The sequence below is a fragment of the Gambusia affinis genome, linkage group LG14 (assembly GCF_019740435.1).
Source record: "Gambusia affinis linkage group LG14, SWU_Gaff_1.0, whole genome shotgun sequence".
In the NCBI taxonomy this organism is placed as follows: domain Eukaryota; kingdom Metazoa; phylum Chordata; class Actinopteri; order Cyprinodontiformes; family Poeciliidae; genus Gambusia; species Gambusia affinis.
The window spans coordinates 26,686,072-26,709,942 of NC_057881.1; the positions used below are offsets into that span (position 1 = coordinate 26,686,072).

Here is a 23,871-nt window from a genome sequence, read left to right on the forward strand (position 1 = left end):
GCATCCAAGAGGTTGCAAAGGTGAGAATCTGGTGCAATAAGACACTATATGGTTCCCATGGTATTCATCCTATCTGGACAGGATAGGTAAGTGACTGGCATGGCACATAACTGGCATTGGTTAAAAAGAATTGATAATTACTAGCTTTATTTGGTAGGATAGCTAACTGAGATACATATAGTGTGTCAGATTTACTTTGTTTTCTTTGGACAAAATCCTAAAATACATTTAACCCTATTTTTGGGTCAAACAAATCAGGAAACACTTGCCTACTGAGATTTTTTTTAATACGGATATATATATATATACTAAATGGCTTTTAAACTAATGAGACTATTTTCTAATCAATCATACCCAACAACAAAAAGTTTCCAGAGGCCACTGTTTTGCTTTTAGATTAGAAGGGAATGTTGTCCCAACATACATCATATAGTCTCAGCCATATAATAAAATTTGGTTTCAGTTTGGGGTTTTAAACTGTAGTACACATCATGACATGTCAGTTTTTCACCAAAGATTGGTAGACTAGAATATTTTGGTTATGAAGCAGACTTCTAGTGAAAAAGTGACATGTCTTTGGTGTAAATACAAACTTAATTCTGTCGTAAGTCATTATCAGGAGAAACACTAATTTCTCAGCACACAGGCAAGTTAACAGAGAATGAAGCTCATGTGCAACAGCACAACAATAAGGGCAATAAGCTTTGGTCTGCGATAGAGGTAGAGATTGGCTTCAGGCTTATAAATGACCAGGATATATCCTAGTCTACAAATGAGCACATAACTAGTTGAAGTTTTTGGATAATATACCAATTTTAAACTGGGCATTGAAAGAAGTGTAGGGGAGAAAATAAAGGAGGATGAAGTGGTAATATTGACTAATGTCAGCCAGTTCCCATGCCAGAAACACCTGTCGGATTCTGCTCGATTATAACTTGGCAACGTGGAGGACAGACCATCTGCTAACATAGAGAGACACAACAAGAGAGAGAGCACAAAGTGTTATAAACTGGATTATTTGATTTTTTTCATGTCATACAACCATTTGCATTCAAGAACTAAAACAATGGCATGTCTATCAGACATGTCTGCCCCTTAAATTCAGTTTTTGTTAAACGCCAAAAACAATAAATGACAGCACTGAAACAAACAGAGCAGTTTTCAATTACTTATTGTACCAGGGAGCTGTTTTATGTAGTAAGTGTACTAAAAATAAAAGATATTCACATGCTAGGGGACTTGTTTCCATGTTTCTGTATTCTGGACCAAGTAACATCTGTTTTACTACACAAAACTCCACGTGTTACGGCTGCTTGTTATAACAGTTCACCTGATCTTATCAGATTTCAGCTGGATAACTTTAAAGCTGTATCAATTTCCAAAATGTTATTGTCCCTTTCTCTTCATGCTCTTAGTACTTAAGGATTTCCTACAGATGTCCTCAAATCTCCATAGAAATTTGATCTGAAAATTATTTTAAATTGCTGTTGTAACTAATTCATTTTTTTACTATTTATGGTAATTGTTTTTCTTTTTTGAATGATGTAATCAGAATGAAGTGTCTCAGTTAATCAGCTGGAGAAAATCACATCTGATTAACTGAGACAGATGTGAATGAAGAGACAGATTGACTGAGAAACAGTTAATCTGTGTCTCAAATAATAATAACCTGCGTTATTATTAATGTTATTAATAACCTGCTATTGAGCAGGCTATTAACCTGTAGCCTAATAACCTGCTTAGGCTACAGGTTATTTTCAACTTGTAGCCTAAGCACACAATTTTAGGCAATGATGTTGATCAACTGAGAAAACAGTGACAAAATTCAGTTGTTGTTTTTTTTTTTTTTTTTTAAGAAATTGTATTCTGTCCAGTTAGGATCCTTTACCTGACTGACCAATAGCCTTCATTCAGTTTTGCTGCAAAATCATTCTAATGAAATGTCTAATTGCGATAAATAAGATTCTAAGTGCTCATAACAACATCATTGAACCCCATTTCAAAAATATTGCATGTCTTTTGTTTAAATTTCTTGGAGAATGGTTGCTGCTGCATTTAGAAATTTCAGCCATCATTTTGATAAAGTTATGGCTGATAAAAGTCAGCCATAATAAAGCGAAACTCTAGGGCCAGCTGCAGAACAACTTGTCTCTATATCCTTCATCCTTTCATCAATAAATCTTTAAATCTATATCTTTGTAGCGTGGTCCTTGCTAGTGAGTGGTAATTTGGGAAAATCTGGCTCTGGTGTCTCTCTACAGCAAGCTTAACCACACAGAGCCAAAAACCTGCATGTTACTGTGTGAAGGGCCGTTCTTAAAAAATGTACTGTGTAAATTGTTACGAATGTAAAGTGTTAAAAAGATGTTATAGTTTTGTGTTATTTTCACCTGACAATATTCTTTTTGGTATTTTTGAAACTAACAGCAAATACAAAAGTGTAGTTCATGTTTTTATTATTTCAAACTTGCTTTTTTCTGTTTATGTTTGGCTCACAACTGCAAGTAAACTGTAATGCTTTTTAAAACGTTTTCTATTATTTAGGGGCCTTGGTTTAAAAGACAATATCAGTATAAATACTTCGACATGCAATGTGGACAATCTTAACATAATATGAATTCTCTCTGAAATTTTAAAGAAATCACCTGAGCTTCAGACTCCATGTGGGGGTAGTGAGTTCCCCCTTTAGGGATGTTCTGTCCTCCGTGGAATCTTGGTATGGGCCAGTTGACCTGAGTCCCTTCACTGCAGAACAGGCTGTAAATAATAAAAGAAATGTGGATAAGTAACCATAAATGAGGAAATTATACTTAGTGTAACCTTGTCCTTGACAGTGAGCAATACATTGTGTGCACAATAAGGGGCATCGCCAGGAATCTTGGGCCCCTGACAAAAAATTTAATTGGGCCCCCCACCTGCCCAGCTGCTGTTACAATTTTTTGAGTCTCTTTGACCCATCAAAAGCATCACAATTTTAAAGGCTTGAAACTGCCTTGCTTTCTTTGGTCCAATACTGGTAACTAGCACAATATTTATTGCTCATGAATTTGACATGCAACCATCCATATACAGTATGCAATTAGGTTGTTTAAATGTTTTTGATTTTAGATTGTTGAAATGTCTCTCCCCACAAGCAACAGTGATAGGCAACATGCAAAATATAGGACGAAGCAATCCAGACTTCTCAAAAAATGCTATGTAGCTGCATTTTATTCGAACTGCAGCATAAAACTTTAATATAAAATATTTTTTCCATATTTGTTAAAGCTGTCACCATGTCTTGACAGTTTGTTATGAGACAGTGTTAGGATGGCCCTTAGCAGCTGGTTTACAGAGGAGTCTTGAGGCAGAGAAATAGTGCAGACCAACCAGGTGTTTTTTCTCCAACATTTAACACAGAGACAATCCTGCTTACAATGGCCATGGGTCTCAGCAGCAGCCACACCTAACTAACCTGCAATGTGGCCAACATGCAGGTTTTCATAGTCCCTGGCTGCTCCAATTAACAACCCCACCAAGAAACAGGGTTTCTTGAAGCTTCATGTGCGCATGAAACCACCTACTGGCCAGGTGTATAATCACAACCAGCTGTATCTTAACACGTGATGAATTGAATTTTCGTCTATTATGGTTCTTGGGAATGACTTCACAAAAGGTGAAGAAAAAAGAGACAAAGAGAGAGAGAAAGAGAGAATATATATATACACAGAGAGAGAGAGAAAATCCTATCCTGTCCCACAGCTATCTTAAAAATCCTAAAATAAAAATTAAGAACTTTAAAACTAACTAACCAATCCTATTTGTAATAGTGAGATTATTAGTAAAAAGCTCAAATTAAATAAATAACCCAATTATAAGTCCTGAAATAATAAAGTCTAAAGTCATTAAATATTAATCCCAGAAAAATAAATAAATAAATAAATAAATAAATAAATAAATAAATAAATAAATAAATAAATAAAGGGGGAAGGGGAAAAAAATTCATTTAGATCAATACCTTGCTTATTCCAGAGCAAATCTGCTTATGATGTGTGTGATGATGGTATTGGAGTTCAAGGTAACTCAAGTTAAATCAAGTGGTGAAAACTCACGTATCCTTAATATTAGAATTAAAATTTAAAATATTATTATATATATATATATATATATATATATATATATATATATATATATATATATATATATATATATATATATATATATTCTCCTACCTGTCTCAAACTAAATAACCATTATCCGAACTCTGCTATCCAAACTATCAAAACTCTAAAAATCTGAGCCACTTCCAGCGAGGGACGCCATCGCTGGCTCCTCCCTAAATGAAGCAAGCTTCGATACGCGCTTTACGGAAACGCCCCCTCCATTACTGACACACACCTCGAAGCCTCGGCTCATCACGTAACATCACTACTTATCATTCAACCCCCCTCCCCCTTTTTTTTTTTCCTGTGTAATATATTTATTAAAGAGGGAGGGGCTGGAGGGACTATGACTCTGGCTGGCCTGGGAACGCCTTGGGATTCCTCCAGAGGAGCTGTTGGAAGTGGCTGGGGAGAGGGAAGTCTGGGCCTCCCTTCTGAAGCTGCTACTCCCGCGACCCGACCCCGGATAAGCGAAAGAAGATGGATGGATGGATGGATATATTTATTGTTTTTGACACATTAACAAAACTGCAGGACAGTTATCAAAATACAATGATATCCAGATCATCGATCAGACCACGATGACCAGTTGGTGTGGGTTGGCGCTGGCATTGGGATCTTCTATATTGTCATCATCAGTGAATGAGTCCAAACAAGATTGCAGTTACAAATAAATTCCAGAATACGACTGTCGAACTGTCATTTATGTAACCAGAAAAGAAACAACAAAAACAGTGACACCCTGACCCAACCCGCCCCAAGTTATTAAGGATAGAAGATAGAACAGTAAATAGATAGATGGGGGGAAACAGAAAGAAAGAAAAAAAAAGGGAAGGTTAATATGTACAACTAAAACAAGTAAGATAACTAAATAAAATATTCAGCTCCTCCGCATACGGCTGGAAATGAATGCATCAGGGTGTATTAAATCACTTGTGTACCAACATTAAATCAAATTTAACAGCATTGATATTCTCTTAGGTCATTTATGCCTTGGGCCGGTACTAAATGTGATCAGCATTACATTGTTTTTAGATCCACTAACTGATAGCTTAATTTAATTTGGCTTTAACAGAAGTGCAAATAATTGATACTTATTTTAATTGTACTTTTTTTATTTGCTGTTTATAAGATGCTGTAGTTGTGGGTTTAAGCATTGTCGGCAAAGTCTTCCAGTAAAGTAATTACCCAGTAATATTTTATATTTCCTGTAATACAAAACCCTAGTGGACCACCTCGGTGGCCCAACCACCAGGCTTAAGTTTTCTGGGGGAAATCCTGCAACATTTACATTATACCTTACTACTCTAGAATAAACTTAGCAAATACTACTTACTAAGAACTCCAGAACAACTGGAACATCTTAAAGTGTAGTTTTTCTTTCCTGTGCTTGTTTTTCTTTTATTGTGCTTATGTTGTTTTTGTATTTCTTCTAATTCATTGAAAGCATTTCGCACTGCCTTGTTGCTGAACAAGTACTATATAAATAAAACTTCTTCTTCTCATTGCATATCACTTAACAGAGTGCCTAGCTTTTCTGTTATAATCAGTGCTCGGGGCGTGCTGTGGTGGTGCAGGGTGTTAGCACGCCCCACGTTTGGAGGCCTTAGACCTCGACGTGGATGTCGCGGGTTCGACTCCCGGTCCCGACGACCTTTGCCGCATGTCTTCCCCCCCTCTCTTCACCCTCTTTCCTGTCTGCCTACTGTCACAAAAATACGAGCCACTAGCGCCACAAAAATTCTTTGGAGAAAAAGATGGAAAAAAAAAAGAACCAGTGTTCCACATGTTTAAAAAAAAATACATATTTATATTTAATATAAGTTTAAGTAACATTCCTTGTTTGTGTACACAAACTTAACCAGTCCAGCTTATTCTGATTCTGTCAGGACCCCGGACTGTTTCGCCTTTTTTTTCCTGTTTACTTTCTTACTTTTTTTGTTCTATTGTGATTCACATTTGTTCTATTTTTTATTTTAATTATTTTTTATTTTAAATATTTTTTCTTAGTTGTTTTGTATTTATTTTGTTTTGACCTGCTGTGTTTAGATTTTCTTTATTCCTCTTAGATTTATGTTCTCCTTTATTCCCCCCAATTTCTTTACTTCTCTTTGCCATCTCTCTCCGTCTCCGTCTGCCTGCCTTCTGCTTTCTCCTCATAGCTCCACCTTGTTTGTAATTAGTACCAATCCATTGTTCTACTAATCAGGCTCTTGGCATTTAGCCTTCTCTCTTCACTAGTTGCTTCCATTTGATTCATGTTCCCGACCTCCTGTGTGTTCCTCCATGTTTTTTAAAGTTGCTTTTGGAATTTTTCATTATTTACCTCTTGGATTCCTGCTTGCATTTTGGTCCAGTTTCAAACACACATTATGACAGATTCTGAATATATACAGAATTATACAGAGCATAATAGCTGCTAAATAATAGAGAAAAGGATGGCATGCATGTTAGTTCTTACCTGCGATGGTATCCAAATATGAGAAAAAGGACACAAAAGATTATGCAGGCTGTGCCAATATGAATCCCAATGACGACGCTGCCCAGAGAGGCTTCAGCATCCCTGCACTCACATAACCTGTTTCCACCTTTTGCAAATACAAATAAAAGAGAACAGATGTATTTTATATCTTGATTGATAAATCTGTTAAAAATGGCATTGAAAGGGTCTGTATTCTTGCGTTGAACACTCACTATTGATTTGGTCACTTATGCCTTGCCCTGCAAGCGACACCAGCCTCTTGGAGGAGTCACTCTCTCCGTTTCCATTGTAGGCCACCAGTTTAATTTCATACACAGCTCTAGGTTCTGAAAGATAGAGGGTCACATGAAGTTCCTTAACAGTGACTGATTCTGTTAATGATAGGGAAGATGCTACTCTGAGTTTATGCGTTTTTAATTAATCTAAATCAATTCCACGTCCTAGAAAAATATGCCAGTGTTTTAATATTCTTCTTTTATTGGTTTCTATTGTGTTCACTATGGTGATCTGATTTTTGATTTGTTTCCATGGTTTCTGTAATTGTTACCAGTATTTTCCTATTTTACTTTTTATGTCATTCCTTTTCATATTTTTCTTCAATTGTGTAAGTTTTCAGCTATGCAAACAGATCACCGTGCTGTTATTATGGTGCGGTTCCTGTTGATTATAGGCAGATTTTCTCTGAATCTACCTCTAAGATCTATAACAGACTGGTGACCTGTCCAGGGTGACCCCGCCTCTCGCCCGGAATGTAGCTGGAGAGGAACCAGCAACCCTCCTGACCTCATTAGGGACAAGGGTGAACAGAAAATGAATGGATGGATGGATGGATGGATGGATGGATGGATGGATGGATGGATGGATGGATGGATGGATGGATGGATGGATGGATGGATGGATGGATGGATGGATACCTGTAAATTGCTTGGTTCCTTCCTGCACTGTAAATGTAAACATGGTATTTATGGAGGAATTTCTTTTGCCATTATCCAAGATCACACACGTTCAGTCTGAAAGCAAGATTTCATGTCTTTTTGTTCTCAAAACTTTTAATACTTTTGCTTTGTTACATTTCTATTTTGAAAGCAGCACTTCATGTCTTTCTTCTCAAAACCTTGTAATGATTGCACTCAAAACTTCTCTTCGCCCTCACAATTAGTCTCTACAAAGAGCAAATTTTTGCTTGCAAAACTACATCAGGGGTCTCAAAGTCCAGTCCTCCAGTCGCTGTCCTGCAGTTTTTAGATGAGCCACAGGTACAAAACACCGGAATGAAATGGCTTGACTACCTCCTCCTTGTGTAGATTATTTCTCCAGAGCCTTAATGACCTAATTATTCTATTCAGGTGTGTTGCAGCAGAGGCTCATGTAAAAGTTGCAGGACTGCAGATCTCCAGGACTGGAGTTTGAGACCCCTGGTCTAAAAAAATTGTAAAATAAGACAATGCGCAATTTTTTATTTATACTATTTTCTTAACAAAAAAGTGCCAAATATATTCAAATACATATAATAAAGGGTCTATTACAGCAAAAGATAAAACTAAAAAAAAGAGTGGAAGACCGTTCCAAGATGGCCCCCCTAAATCTTGTCAGCGGCAGCAGGCAAGAGTGATTCATGACGTGTCTATTCTTTCTGCTACTGGTTGTTAACAGCTACTGATCTTAGGCAGGATTTTGTTAATTTGAGTAATTTATTTATATTTATTTAACTTTTTTTTTTTTTTTTACATTATTCATTCTACTTTGAAGATTACAAAACCTTAACAACAACACTGTCAATGTCTGTGATTATTCCTTATTTTTTTAACAACATTGTGATACTTATTTTTGTGTTAAAGATCTTCTATGTGTCCACCCATCCATTTTCTGGTCACCCTTGTCCCTAAAGGGGTCGGGGGGGTTGCTGGTGCCTATCTCCAGCTACGGTCCGGGCGAAAGGCGGCGTATCCTCTATGTATGTTAATGTTATTTGTTTGAAATAAAGTTAAAAAAAGCAATAAATAAATTTGACAGGCGCAATGACGTATCAGCACATTTGATCATAATTTGCAGATTTATGATCAACCCTCTTAACCCCACCCATGATAGGGATTGGGGATTGCAATTGTTCCCCATCAACGAGGACTTCCCAGTAAAAGCGTGTCACAAACTCGCGTTGATTAAGTCCTTGCCCTTTGCACACACCGCCACGTGTGTACAAATGAAGGAGAACTGCTGCTGCTGTGTGTTAGAATCATGGCAGAAAAATCAGCAAAGCTCAAACAACTTTGCATAGTTGTTCCCTCAAACTAACCGACTGAGTAATGCTGTTGGATGCAGGTAATGTTAGCTAAAAGATGACCAGCTAATGTCAATACAGCACGGTAAGCGTATTAACAAGTAGCCTGTAAGCCACTAGTGTTGTCTATATCTTCAAAAGTGGGTAGTACTTGTTACATTCACTTGAGTAATCTTTATGGAAAAAGGGTACTTATAAGAGTAGTTTTACTGCACTGTACCTTTTTCTTTTACTTGAGTAATAGTATTATTGTTACGTGGATTCATTTTGTCCCCCATTAAACTCGTCTGGAGCCAGGGCTGCAAGTTGGGACTTTTGCATGTAGAAAAATGCAATTAATTGTGTTAAAGGTCCAAAAATAAACAAGCAATAAATAAAACACATTATGTTGGTTTAATATAGCCTAGCTTAAGATAGAATGATATGTGGATACTTGTTCTGATATTCTACTTTGTGAATGTGCTCCTGTTCAAGGAAATGCCAGGATTGTCTTGTTATCATGAGTAAGATGAGGTAAAATAATGGCTCCAGAAAAGAAAAGAAAAATCAAGTTAAACATTTATAGCTACTTGCATGCAGTATCGAGCTTGAAAAAAAAAGCACAATTTTTATAAACTTACATTTTGTAAATTAATCCAGCTCAAGTAAAGTGAGTTGGAGAGAGTTGTCAACTACCACTTCTAAGTAAAAGTGAGTGTTGATAGCACTTTGATGAAAATTGATTTTCATAGTAAGTCAACTTACTATTTTCAATTAAATAAAATTTTGCAGTTACAGTGTAGTGGGGGCTAAAAGAGGGACATGTTGATGTTTAGGTATGAAATCCTCAAGAAGCTCAAGATGCTTTTTTTTCTGACATGAATATTTCAAAAGTATTACAAAATACTTCTTAATATTGTAGCTATCTCTACTGTTTCAAAAGTTACACGCTGTACAACTCTGATTGCAAGTTGTCCTATACAAACAAAGTGGTTATACTGTTGGTCCTGGAATGAAAAGTACACACATTCCTCATGCAAGCTCTCAAAAGAATGGGGTGACAGTTTTAAATTTGACTGTTGCTCCTTAAAACTACTGTCTTTGCAGCAACATATGCTTTAGCACAAGATCCTATCCTAAAACACAGACACACACACACACACACACACAAAAAGTATGAATATATCTTCACAAAGTCTTACCAAGGTTTGATATGGTGTGAGCACAGGCATGAAAAGGTAGTTCAATTGGCTCATGGTAGTCAGTGAGGGGGATTCTGCGAAATGTCAATTTGAAGCCCTCAACTTTGCCCGGCTTAGCAGGTAGCTCCCAGAAGACTTGCACAGTGGTGGAGTTAAGTACCTTGGTAAAGCAGATGGGTGGGGCTGGGACTGGATCAAGGTAAAATGGAGGTAAACAGAACAGCATTTGAAAGTTTGAGAAGAACCAAAATCACAAATTGTCCTTGATAACATGTTTATTGCAATAGTGGAAAAAGCATGCAAATATATTCAGAGTTTGAAATGAACACAAGCCTTAAAAGACATATTTAGAAACTGAATATTATTATTTATAATATTTATCTTTTATTTTTCATTTATTTATTTTTTTTATCAAAGAGATCCTTTCTCTATCAGTTTTTACATGCCAATAGATTCAAGTATTAAAAAGAAGAATCTATGGGGCGTGCTGTGGTGGCGCAGGGTGTTAGCATGCCCCATCCTTGGAGGCCTTAGTCCTTGACGCGGACATCGCGGGTTCGACTCCCGGTCCTGACAACCTTTGCCGCATGTCTAGTAAGTAGTAAGTTGTAGATATTTAGCAATTCTAAGCAGGGTTAATATTGTATCAAGCAGTCAACACAAATAAAAAAAAAATGTTACATAAACTGTTTGCTGTACTACTTGATTTTGATCTTACTTAAAATAAATTAAGTCTTTTTACTCACTAATTTTGCAGGGAAATTGCTTAATTTTTTTGAGGCAATGATTTTCAATAATTTTTGAAATAAAGGTGACAAATTAGATTTTAAAGTGAGGTGTAGATTAGACCTTTGTGCTTAATTGTACAATATCTAAGAGATCATATAAAGTAGCAAAGCATATAACTGATCAAAAAATTATTTTGATGAATATTCAAAATGTTTAGAAAATACTTTCTTAAAGGACAGACTTCTAAAAGAAACTACTTTGGTTTCTTTTATCTGTATGGCTGCCTGTAGGCTGCTTTCCTATATCATGGAAATGCATGGGTCATTGTATTGTCAGGACATACATATTTTAGTGTTAATATGGCAGGGACCAATTAAAATATGGTCCCTGCCAGGTTTTCGAATACGTTAAGATGAAACAAGATGATCACCAGACAAAGACAATCATTTCTTAACAGTCTAATTATGTCATCAAGGGAAATTTATGTCATCATTAAAGCAACATTAAAGCTATTCATTTTATAAACTTCTCTCAAGTAAATACATTTTACAGCATTTTATCCATCCTCATCGATTTTACATTGGTAAAAATATTCTGCTCTATCTACTTAAAAATTGATGCTTAACGTTCAGGACATCCCCAAATGTTACCCCATTTTGGCAAAAGCAAACCTGCAAACTGAAGAGAAAGTTTTGAACATTTGTACAACTGATTTCTGTGTTGAAAAACTAAATACTCTGATGACCAGAGGTAGGGACTTGAGTCATATGACTTGGAGTCAGACTCGAGTCATTAATATTAAAACTTTAGACTTGACTTGAAAAAATGTTCAGAGACTTAAACTTTGACACCGATAACTTGGGACTTGAATTGGACTTGAACCCGTTTACTTGAAAAGACTTGATGTTTTACCCCAAAGCTTAAAACACATTACTTATGAAGTGGGCCCCATTATTTAATTTCACTCAATCATTAACAGACCTACACCGTCCATCTGTTTTTCCACACTCTGTGCGTATGTATGTGTAAGCTGCAGCACAACCAATCAAATTAACAAGATTTAAAAAAAACAAAAAAACAACAAAAGAAAAACACTTTGTAGGTGGGGTCTGGAAATGCTCAAAGCAGATATGCTCCCACAAGTAATTTCTTTTGGGTACATCAGTTATGTAGTATGCAACAAAATGGAGTGCAACATGCAAAACCTGCAGGAAGAAGATCTCAGATGGAGTTGCAACAACTTCCAACTTTGTTCAACATTTGAATTTACACAAAGAATGGTAGGTGGTACTTTTCTTTTGCGATGAGATAGTTGACTTCCGCTAACTTTGTATGATTAGCAACAGAAAAAACAACTTATTAAGTTATTTTAGGTTGCACAACATAACTATTTGTTTTCATATCTTCCATTAATTTTTTAGCACATAGGTTTATTTGTGACAGTAGCGATTGGCCATCAAGGTATCCCACAATGCAGGAACTGACAAGTGGTTTAGTCAGCAGGAATTGACTAAACCACTTTTTAATTTGTCACAAATATTTGTTTTAAGATGTTTAAGGCGAAAGTGTAGACTCTAAAGCTTCTACTATGTAGTCTACTTTCAGAGCAGTATTGGGTAGTTTCATGAATTTACAATTAAACTGCACCATGAGTTGTATGCTTATTTTCATGACATAGCCTTGGGGAAAAAAAGAACAAACTATTACTGCTTTCTATGTTTTCGTCAAAGTTTGAGCAGAGGAACAAATAAAAAGCAGGCAGGAGCCCGGAACTGTTTCAATCAAGTGTTATATTTTAAAAACCTGATTTTTTGTGAGGCAATGATTTTGCAAAAACATTTTAAGTGAAGTGAACTAATTAGATTTTATAGTACACTTGCTAATTTATTTCAGCAAAGTTTAGTTTAGTTTAATCTACTTAACAAATTGTGTGCACTTCACTTGGATTTTATGTCTCATGTAAAGAAATGAGTAAGTACCTTAACAAAGAACAACCTTTCTTGATCAACATAGATAAATTATGCAAATAGATGAGTTAATTTTTAAGTAAATAGAGCAGAATTTTTTTTATAGGTGTACAATTAGTATGACTTACAATATAACTTCATCAAGGCTCCTTGTTCTTACCACTGCCAAGTGTTGTTTTAATCACACTGTTGGACTGCTGGCTTGCCCCCAAGGAAGAGTAGGCTTTCAGATAGAGAGAGTAGGTTGTGCCAGGCTCCAGGTTGGTTACATCGTGCTGAAAAGTGTCCTTACTTATGGCCTCCTGCAGTTCCATATGATCAGGTTCTAAATAAAAATGATAAAGTTGCAGATTTGCAAACATGCTCCTATTAAGACTTAGACTTCACAAATTTTGCGTTTGCACTCACCGCCCAGTTTGCGGATATGTAAGACATATCCGATGATGCTATCAGCGATGCTGATGGGCGGAGGACTCCATGTCATTTGCAGGGAGTTGATGGTCAAAGCACTCGCCATGAGGCCTTGGGGGGCAGCAGGCAGATCTTTAGCTTGGGCCACAGCTAGACGGGCACTAGCCTGGTTAGTACCAGCACTATTCTCTGCGATGCACTGGTAGATAGCCTCATCATCTGAGCTTATACGGGTCAGAGCTAATGTACTGCAAAACAACATAAGTTAAGATTAGATAAGATAAGATTTATTTGTCATTGTCATCAACAGATTACAACAAGATTGAGACCGTGCTTGACTCGAGTTAAAGTGCAGGTTATTTACACATACACAACACACAATATAAATATATATACAGAAAAAGATGAAGAAACAAACAGCACAAAACGAGAAATAAATAGACATCAGAAGATGGTTGCAGCGCCTGGAGGTGTCACAGAGTGAACAGAATTTACATTTTTTACAGAGTGATGTTAAGAGCAGAAGTTCTTATGCCTTTGAATTTAGTGTCATGTTTGCCATCGGGTAGAAACTGTTTATAGGCGATTTGTCCTGGTTTTTATTACTCTGTATCTCTTGCCTGATGGCAGCAGCTGGAAGAGACCATGGCCAGGGTGTGAAGAGTCATTTAAAATGTCCAGAACTTTCTTGCAGAGCCTGATCCTGTGGGACTTCCAGTTCCAGACAGATAAGATGGTAAGGGCGAACCAACTGGACATTGTCGTAGTGGATAAACAACAGAGGAAAGCCGTTGTGGTGGATGTAGCAATACCAAGTGACTGCAACGTCAGGAAAAAGGAGCATGAGAAACTGGAGAAATACCAGCGCCTAAGGGAGGAACTGGAGAGGGCCCGGAAGGTGAAGACCACAGTGGTGCCTGTGGTCATCGGGGCCCTCGGGGCCCTTGGGGCAGTCACCCCCAAACTGGGGCAGTGGCTACAACAGATCCCAGGAACAACATCAGACATTTCAGTCCAGAAATGTGCAGTCCTAGGCACAGCCAAGATACTGCACTGAACCCTCAAGCTCCCAGGCCCCTGGTAGAGGACCCGAGCTCAGAGGAAGAAAGAGAGAAGACCACGCGCGGTGGGTGAGAAGGTTTTTATATATATATATATATATATATATATATATATATATATATATATATATATATATATAATGCATTTGACACTATATTTATTTTAGATGGAGTTTGTGACCCACTGCATTTTTTACTACTATCTCTTTTTTTGATTTTCTTTCTCAGAAGCCTTAATAAATAATAGCACTGATACCAAAGATGTTGGCAGGATCTTTTATGATTCAAAACAGAATGTATCTCATTGCACTTATGTATGCAGAAAAAGGAGTAAAAAAAACTGAAACAGGAAGAAAATACCCAAAAGCAATGTTGTCCATTAAGACATAACAATAACATATATTATGGAAAATTTTAAAATGATATATTACTCCATCTTCATACATTTCTTTAAACTCATAGAAGCTTATATGTCATGGGATTTAAAAAACTACATTCGTTTAATTTTTTAATGCTTCTTCTCCTCAGATAATTTTGTGACACTGTCTAATAATTTGTTTTTGTGAAAATGCTTTTTCTACAGTATTTGATTTTGCCCGGTCTTTGAATTCTGGATTTGCCTTGGTTGAGAACTGATCCAATGCAAAGATCCATAAAACTACTAAAACCTACATAAAACCGTGAGTAATGTACACACATCAGCCACCGTCTCCTTACCTGTTGTTATTTGTCAGCTTGACAGTTTGTCCTGGCATCAAGACTTTGCCATTCTTCAGCCAAATTAGGTGGGGATCAGGGACACCCTGAGCAACACAGGTGAATACAGCACTGCCCCCTGCTGGTCTGGACACTGACTGTGGCCATTGTAGGAACTCAGGTGGAGCTTAAGAGGAACAGTGGAGACAAAGGGAGACAGCTTACACCAGATGCAGATAATAAAAAGAAATATCAGTATATGTCAGTAAGGTGGCATTTATTAGTTGACTAACTATAAAGAGTAAAGGTTCTGAATGTTTGATTTTGAGTTTTATGAGAAGGCCTGTTGCTATACTTTTAAACTTCTTCTTTTGCTTGCAGTGTTTGTATATTCTAAACAGTGACAAGAGAGTTAAAGCAAAAGAATCAAAGGGGAAAAAATACGCCTCAATAAACCACTAAACATGTGAGTATATTTCAGATATGAGTAGACATGTTGCAAAGAGCGGAAAGGAAATAAGTCCTTACACACTCAAGTTTGACGGTGGTTTTATTTGTGTTTATTTAAGCTAAAGTGCAACAGCCGATGGTCTTTGCTTTTGGACAGCTGGTAGAGTCTTTGCAATTCTTCTGTTATTAGCTGTATCATCACCTGTGTCATCTCTGATGAAGACGGAAGAATATTGTAAAAATATGTCAGGTATGTCAAAGAGACATGGGAAATCACTGTCTAGCAACAAAAGAACTGTCAAAACTGTAGCGTACAGAAACACAATGAGTGCTTGGCTGCCACATCATCCTTGACTCAGAGACCCCAGCTTCTCTGTGTGTTTCTGATAGCACCCTGCAAGTATCACAAACAAGATTAACTCAAAATGTCTGGTACCAGTTCTTTCAACCAGTACCATTTCTGGTAAACACATGTGGGTGTTTTATATGACCCAAAATAACAGGTTACATAAAAACTGTTTGAGAACTCTGTCTCCAAAAATCAAGGGGATTTTTTTTTTGCTTAATCAATCATTCCCAGTCCCATCATGCAGCCTGGATTAACAGCAAAATAAAGTTCCTACTAATGCAACCCAATTTTTGCTCAGTGTGTTTTTACAAATTGCCACTCCCTCCAGCAATCGAACCCAAGATTTTTTCTGATTTTATTAACTCATTAATTAGTCATTTTAATATTCATATAAATAACATACGTTCTGCGACAGACTGGCGACCTGTCCTGAAGAGTTACCAGCAACCCTCCCGACCCCAATAGGGACAAGGGTGAACAGAAAATGGATGGATGGATAATATATGTTACAAATGCTGAGCAAAATCTTCTGTACATTGAGTTCACAAAACAGACTAAACCTCTTTTACATACTGTTACCTGGTGAAACAAATAATAAATTTAAGTATATTTTAAATATGTTGGGGGTTCTTAAAATACCTTTTAGTATACTATCAGGTGAATATGCTTCTTATGTATATCAGGAAGGCCAAGAATATTTTAAGACTCCTCACACCCCGGTCACAATTTTTTCCAACTGCTGCCATCTGGCTACAGATACAGGAGCATTAAAACAAAGACAAACAGACTGATACATGGATACCTGTTTTTTTATCGTGCTAATTTTACATGTTGTCTGTAAAGTTTAAACTTATTAACAATTTGTACAATTCTGTGATAGTATATTGGCCATGTACTCTTGAAAAATGGAAATATATTGAATACACAATGTAATTTGTGTCACCTTGAAAGTGTGTTGTAATTCATCCTTCTGTGTCCTGCTAGCCTGATATGTTTGCAGTACAGTAGTGTGTATGAAGCATTTAATGCACAAAGTGGTAAAGCAGAATAATAAAAGACATTGATAAGTAGCTAAAAACTGTAAACTCTGTCATAGTGATGCAAGCCCAGCTGTCCTTATTTCACCACTGGGATGTGATCCATCTTCCTGTTGTAGACCAGATCTCCTTTGTCCTACTACCTTTCTATCTGGCTGTCTTGACTGCACCACCTCCTCCCTTCCTGCATAATTCCTCTTTCAGGGTCAAGGGTCAGAGGTTAAGGTCAATTTAACCCATATTCTTTTCTCCCTGCCACCCCCGGCTGTGCCTTGCTTTGAACATCTAGATATTGGCCTCCTTTTCTTCTGTCCATCTGTTGTTTGACTCTTCCTCCGGCCCATGACTGTGAACATCCACTCAGTGACTGAATAAAAACTCATACTATGGTGAACTTTGCTAACACCAACCATTCTCCCCAAACTTCTCTATCTGAATTAAATCAAGCATTTCCCCTGACTGTGTCATATCTACATATATGCACATTTTAGTCTCAAACTGCTGTGTATATTACAAATAGAATATAAAAAGAATTAAAGAAGTTCAATGAAAAGAGATTGAACATGTTCAATAGTTAGAACCTCTTGTTGTGTGGTCAAAGCAGAACATTTATAATAGTATCATAAAGTTACCTGTAGTATGTAACATTATTCTTCAATGAAGTTATCCACAGTGTCACCTCCAATACGTTGTATTTAGCATGTTCTTATGTGTGATAAAAATAAATTACATTGCTAAGAAATCTAATTAATCTAATTGATTATTAGAATGTTTCATTAAGTTCAAGATGCACCTAGGGCAGGGGTAGATATATACGATATAGATATATACCTATATAGAGATATAGATAGATAGATGTATCTATATATATATATATATATATATATATATATATATATATATATATATATATATATATATATATATATATATATATATATATATATAGATATAGACAGACAGACGGATAGATAGATGTTGAAACATTAGTTGAATATATACTAGAATATACACTATATGCCCTAGGTATATCTTGAACTTAATGTAAAGCTGTAGTTGGTGATATGTTGTTTGCTGCTGATCATTTATGTGGCTAAAACAAACTATATTTTTACATCAACTTATAAGTTATGTAAAACTTTTGTTAAAATCATTGAAGGCTCAGAATCAATCTGGTACCAGTCTACAAACTCATCTGGTGTAAATAAAAATTTTAGTTATTGGAGTTACACTTAAGTTAAATTATTTTAATCATAGAATGTCATAAATATGTGTGTAGGGCTGCACTGATTGCAGTTTTCTGGCTAAACCCAGTTACCAATTTTTAAAAAGCCTAACCTGCCGAGTTTGATTTTGGCCATACCAATTTTTTTTGTCTGAAATGTCGCTAAATATAGCAATGAAGTCACTGAGCTGGTAACAGTGGGGTGAATATTGTTTACTGTAAACATTCAGACCTGACCTGGTCTGTCAGTCAAACCTTTCACTGAAGAGCAAGAAGAGGACAGAGGCTGATTTTTAAAGCTTTGCTGACAAAAATAAGATCAGTGGATAAGATGGGCTTCACATGTAAGTATCGGCCGATCACGATCCCCCAAAATTAAGGAAATCAGCGCCCAGAAATCCACTGGCCGATAAATGTATCCTATATTGTATATACATAGGATATAATGTAAACAGCACTATCAGAGAGGCTATAAGTTAAGGCTATAAGTTAATTAGCAGGTGACCACTGGTATGTGGTCACCTGCTAATATTCTAACTATTGATTCCAGTCGGTTCACATTGTTAGCAGAAATAGAGGGCCCCCAAAAAACATTTCGCTTAGGGCCCCATGAAGGCTTGGGCCGGCCCTGGTTTCCAGAATTCTGATTCCAACATCTTTATGGTGGTCTCACCTTGTACCACCAGGCGTCCCAGTGCTGTGCGTCTCATTCTGGTACCAGGCCGATTGGCAGCACACACATAAACACCAGAGTGCTGGAGGGTAACATCTGAGATCATCAGGTTGCCCGTCCCGAGTACCTGTATACCCTCCACTCCAATAGAACGTCCATCTGACAGATACACACACATAGAGCACACACACAGAGCGAAAGAAATGTTGTGTGAAACTACATTTAAAAAAATTTGTTATTTAGCAGAAGTCTTTCTTATGAATTCTGTCTGAGAAATCCAAAGGTACCTAGCCTGCTCCAAGAAACTATGGGCCGAGGGTTTCCTGTGGCGATGCACTCCAAAATGGCAGTCTGATGGACAGTGATGGTAAGATTCTGGGGCCCAGACAGGATGACTGGCTCCTTATAGATTCTAGGAGCTCCACCTTATGTTATGAGTTAGCACAATAAACAAAAATATATATGAGTTAAGATAAAACACTGACACACAGTTGTATACTATGTAGCGTATATGAATCATCTGGCAATATTGCAGTTATAGAACTGACAAGTTATCAATGGATTGTGACTGATGCACTCCATTGGGGTTATAATCCAGAATGTTCCAAATTGGATAAGTTTCCTAGTCAAACATTTCAAGAAAGAAATCATTAACAAAACCTTAAAACGTTCAATATAAAACCTGAATCCCTGGGTTTTCTGATCTGCAAACGAGTAAAACATTTTCAGTAGATAATATGTCAGAAAGAAAATCAGAGTAAATAGAAAAAATAAGTTAATAACTCATCTGCATAATTATTGTCTGAGTGTCAGGGTAAGAACCAACAGGTATACTTTCACAACCATTATTGCATTATTCCTTTCGCCATGACACCATGATCCACTAGATCAGGGGTCAGCAACCAATGGCTCCGGAGCCTCGTGTCATCCTTCTGTTGTGGCTCCCAGTGACTTTGGGAAATAGAATATTTTATTAAAATTAAATCATAAAAAAATTATAAATTAAAATCATTTTAAAATGATTTTTATAGTTAGATTATGGTAAACTTGTAACATTAAAACAAAAAGTTTTGAACATTTTTAGCACCCAAAATATACGTCATGTCCGCCGATAACTGTGTTGGCCAAGGATTTACAGCTAGTCGCACCGCATCACTTCCCCTCTTTGAGAGAATACCAACAAGGGAATCAGTGACGCGTTAATTTGTTACGCGTTACTGACGTCGGGCCACTTTTTTCAGTAACGAGTTATCTAACGCGTTGCTATTTCAAATCCAGTAGTCAGACTACAGTTACTTATCAAAATCATTTTTTGCGTTACTATCTTCTTTTGTTATTTAATCGTATTTCCTCGACGCATCTTGTCGAGTGACCGACGTCTCTAATGTAAACAATGGAGGGAGATGCGCATTTTGTTGGTGGAAAAACTGGAACTATTTTGAGTTTCTGTCGCCAAGTCCGATTATTATAAGCGGCTTTGGGCTTCATTTTTTTAAAGTCGCTTGCAAATTTAATGAGTGGCGGGTTGCGCCTTTTTGGGCTCGTTTTTGAACATGAAGTTACTCATTTGGGTTTGGAATAAGCAGAGACTCATAATAAATCCCAGAATTTGTCCGTCATTAAGGTAGTTTTAGTCAGTCTCTCCTTGTCCATCAATGATGATCCGTCCCGCTGTGTCTTTGTTAATGTCAAGTTAATATATTACCTCTGAATGACGTCGAGCTTCGCGTTGCGCTCCAGAAAACTGCAAACATCGAGACTAATATGAACAGCGCAATAAACGTGAAAACAGCCACGAATAAACGTGTCCGTAGTTGGCAATGATTATAATGGCAACTTAACGCCACTATAATTATTAATATTAAGATAAGTGTCACAAATCTGTGCAGCCATCTGAGTCGTGGAGCTGCAGGAGGAGCTCTGTTCGCTTTGTCACCAAATGCAGGGCCGTAACACAGAACCTGAGGGTTGGGGGGAGGGGAGCTTTAAAATCCTTCTTAAAGTTTTCCAGACAACAGTGGACCACACAAATTACTCACGTTTTTTTTTTTTTTTTTCTACAATCTCCTCTTCAGTTCAACCTTATCAGTGGAGACACATTGTTGATGTTACCATTATAAAATAACTTACAATTAAGTATTGACAAAGCTCAATGTGATTTTCACAGGAGGCAGAGCGTTGTTGTTAGCAGCTGCTGAAAGTAACTAAAAAGTTACTTTTAATGTGACTTAGTTACTTTCCAAATCAAGTAGTCAGTAATATAACTAAGTTACTTTTTCAAGGAGCAATCAGTAGTCCGATTAAAGTTACTTTTTCAAAGTAACTATGCCATCACTGGTGGGAATGTGATAAATACGCAGTATTTGCAATCTGCAATGACTGCACAGAATTTCACAGAATCATTTCCCAAATGATGCTTGTATAAGCATCATTTGGGAAATGATTCTGTGAGTTCAGAGAGGAAAAAAACACTCTATCTTTCCCTGTCACTCCTCTAAGCATCGATCCATCCCTGTTAAATATGACTGCATTTCCAGGTGTAAGTCAACCTGATCTAGAGATGGAACTGGCCAACGTCGCCGACAAAGACATCTGGGTGTCAAAGTTCAAGAGTTTGACAGCTGATCTTGAAGATGTGTGCCCTCAGAAGGCCGTTCTCGCTCAGAATCACAAATGGAGCGAAGTTGCAAACCTTCCCAAACAGGACAAACTTGTATTCGAAACATGGAATGCCATCCCCAACAACTACATCAACATGAAGAGGTATGCATTTGGAGTCCTTGCAATCTTCGGATCCACATACATCTGTGAGCAGGTCGTCTCCAACATGAACTTTATTTAAAAACAAGCACCGCTCACACCTCACAGATGTCAGCTTACGCTCCTGTTTGAAGATGAAGGTGACATCTTACAGCCCTGACATGAAGACGCTGTGCGGCGAGGTTCAGCAAAAATCACATTGACCAGGTAAAATAAATATTTTAATTATCTATTGTTTTACATATGTGTGCGTGGTTGTCTGGAATATAACAGTAAAATATAAATACATAATTATATATTGTTAAGTGAAATAGTTGGGGGGTTTTTTATTCAGGAGGACAGGTGACCGCACACACACGATGGAACACAGAAGCAGACTGCGCATGTTTTGGTTTGCATGGTTCATTCAGTGCCGGGGGATAATATTTTATCATTTAGCATTCTGTATCTATTTTTTCCTTCAGTGCAGGTTGGGTAAGTTTTGATTTTTATTTCTTAAATACAAAAACCCAAATAGACAGAGGGTATTTTGTTTGAAATTGAGCATCAACAAAGTGTAAAAGGCATTTTGTTACAAGCAGAAATAAAATATTGTATTCTCTGCAGCAGTTCGTTGATTTCATAAATGCAACATAGTATTGATTTTTGTACGTATATATATATATATATATATATATATATATATATATATATATATATATATATATATATATATATATATATATATATATATATATATATATATAAGTCAAAACGGGTTGTGGCTTCAAGTGCCTTCTTTTTATTGGGAGGTGGTCCCAAATGGCTCTTTGAGTAGAAAAGGTTGCCGACCAATCCTACCAATCACAAGTGTTGTGTACGTACCTGTAACATTGAGTGTGGCCTCATGACTGTAACGAGTGTTTGCAATATTGGTGGCAACACAGCGAAAAATCCCTGTGTCTGCCCTCCTTACACCTGTTACTTGTAGGATACCCATTGGAAGAAGAGTGTACCTGGACAGGAAGCCACAAGATATAACAAACTGTTAATATTATTACTTCCAATTCAGAAATGTGAAAATAAAACTCTTGTAAGTTCATTCTGTTCTTTTTAAAAGCATTTGATGAGGATGTGCCTATCCACATGTGAATCAAATCAGATATACAGTTGAAATCAGACATTTAAATACAATAAATCAGTGTTTCTCAATCTTTTTTGGGTCAGCGCCCCTCTGTCCATTATCCATTTTTTATTATTACACGACACCGTTTTAGAAAGTTGCTCAAAGTCGAAATGGGTATTGTTGTCCATATAAAGTGTAAAGTTTACCTTCGAGCAAACTCCCCACAAAGGATTCGCAGCGCCCCCCCTTTGTAAAAATTTCTGCCAGCGCCCCCTGCCGCCCTTTGAACGACCCCGGGAGGCGGTACCGTCCCCAGTTGAGAAATGCTAGTTTAGCACTGTCAGAAAAATCTGAAGGACATTTGAGTTAACATTATTTAGCAAAGTCAAAGCTGGGTTTTCTTGAAGTTTTTGGCTGTAGATGGCATAATAGGGAGAGTGGCTGTGCTGTACCTGTGGCTTGATCTATGCGATCAAAGCTAAGCCACAATATTTGTCTCTATACATACACTAAATAATGACATATTGGCTGCCTTTTTTTTTTCTTCAGTCATGTTGGTGACTGAAGCCTGTTATGATGACTTACAGAAAGGTTGGCACCACTTTTAATGCTGTTCAGAATGTTTCTGTAACCTGACTAGTTTCTATAATACCTAATGATTATGTGATATTTAATGTCTGAGTTGTGTTCATGGTATTTATTTCTAAATTACTTTATTCTTTTTTTTTAAAAAAACGTGGTACAATCATGTTGGATAAACAAGAAATTCAACAACTTAACGTTTATGAAATTTAATCATATTGAGAATGATTCATTATAGTCAGACTGATCTTGTGCAGAAGACGAGTGAGATCACGGGATATCACGTGGGTTCACGCGAGATCATGGGAAATCACGGGATAGATAACTTGATTCAATTTGGTCAGATTGAGCTCCCTCCAAAGAGGGTCTAGCGAGATCATGGGGATCACACGAGAGTATGGAATATAATGCGACATTACTGTTTTGTGCCTGGGCAAACTTCAAAGCGGTTTTAGTTTCACATTAAACTATAGATATTTGTTTTTCTCTGCAGGGCACTACTGACATTTAAGAACTGCACTGTAACAAATGGCTGTAAAAACTACAGCATGAAAATACAGTAAGGTGGCTGGGTTTTGAAAATACTGTTCTGTTGTACCTTTTCTAATTGTTGAGTGTTCTTTCTACCCTTTCGCCCAGTCCTGTCTTAAAACAGTTAATGTGATGTAACTTTAAAAAAATGTCTTTGGATTAACGTAATTAAATCAAGGAAAGGATTTCCACACGATTAAATGGCTTTCTTT

At 36.9% G+C, this 23,871-nt stretch overlaps 1 protein-coding gene across 2 annotated transcripts in view; it reads right to left on the minus strand.

Annotated features, from left to right (window-relative positions):
• Positions 1 to 361: 361 nt before the first annotated feature.
• si:ch211-57n23.4 (immunoglobulin superfamily DCC subclass member 3) overlaps positions 362 to 23,871 on the minus strand; it is a 45,970-nt gene continuing 22,460 nt past the window's right edge. Inside the window, exons 4-14 of one of the 2 annotated variants that reach the window (XM_044139153.1) lie at positions 22,306 to 22,436; positions 18,969 to 19,106; positions 18,682 to 18,840; positions 14,969 to 15,134; positions 13,188 to 13,438; positions 12,940 to 13,104; positions 10,084 to 10,272; positions 6,837 to 6,950; positions 6,604 to 6,730; positions 2,646 to 2,757; positions 362 to 959 (exon numbers count right to left, since the gene is read on the minus strand). In XM_044139153.1, the coding sequence (XP_043995088.1) occupies positions 885 to 959; positions 2,646 to 2,757; positions 6,604 to 6,730; positions 6,837 to 6,950; positions 10,084 to 10,272; positions 12,940 to 13,104; positions 13,188 to 13,438; positions 14,969 to 15,134; positions 18,682 to 18,840; positions 18,969 to 19,106; positions 22,306 to 22,436 (1,627 nt within the window). In that variant the 3' untranslated portion in view covers positions 362 to 884. Of the gene's footprint in view, positions 963 to 2,645; positions 2,758 to 6,603; positions 6,731 to 6,836; positions 6,951 to 10,083; positions 10,273 to 12,939; positions 13,105 to 13,187; positions 13,439 to 14,968; positions 15,135 to 18,681; positions 18,841 to 18,968; positions 19,107 to 22,305; positions 22,437 to 23,871 lie in introns of both variants that reach the window. The other variant, XM_044139152.1, reaches the window with a different exon arrangement.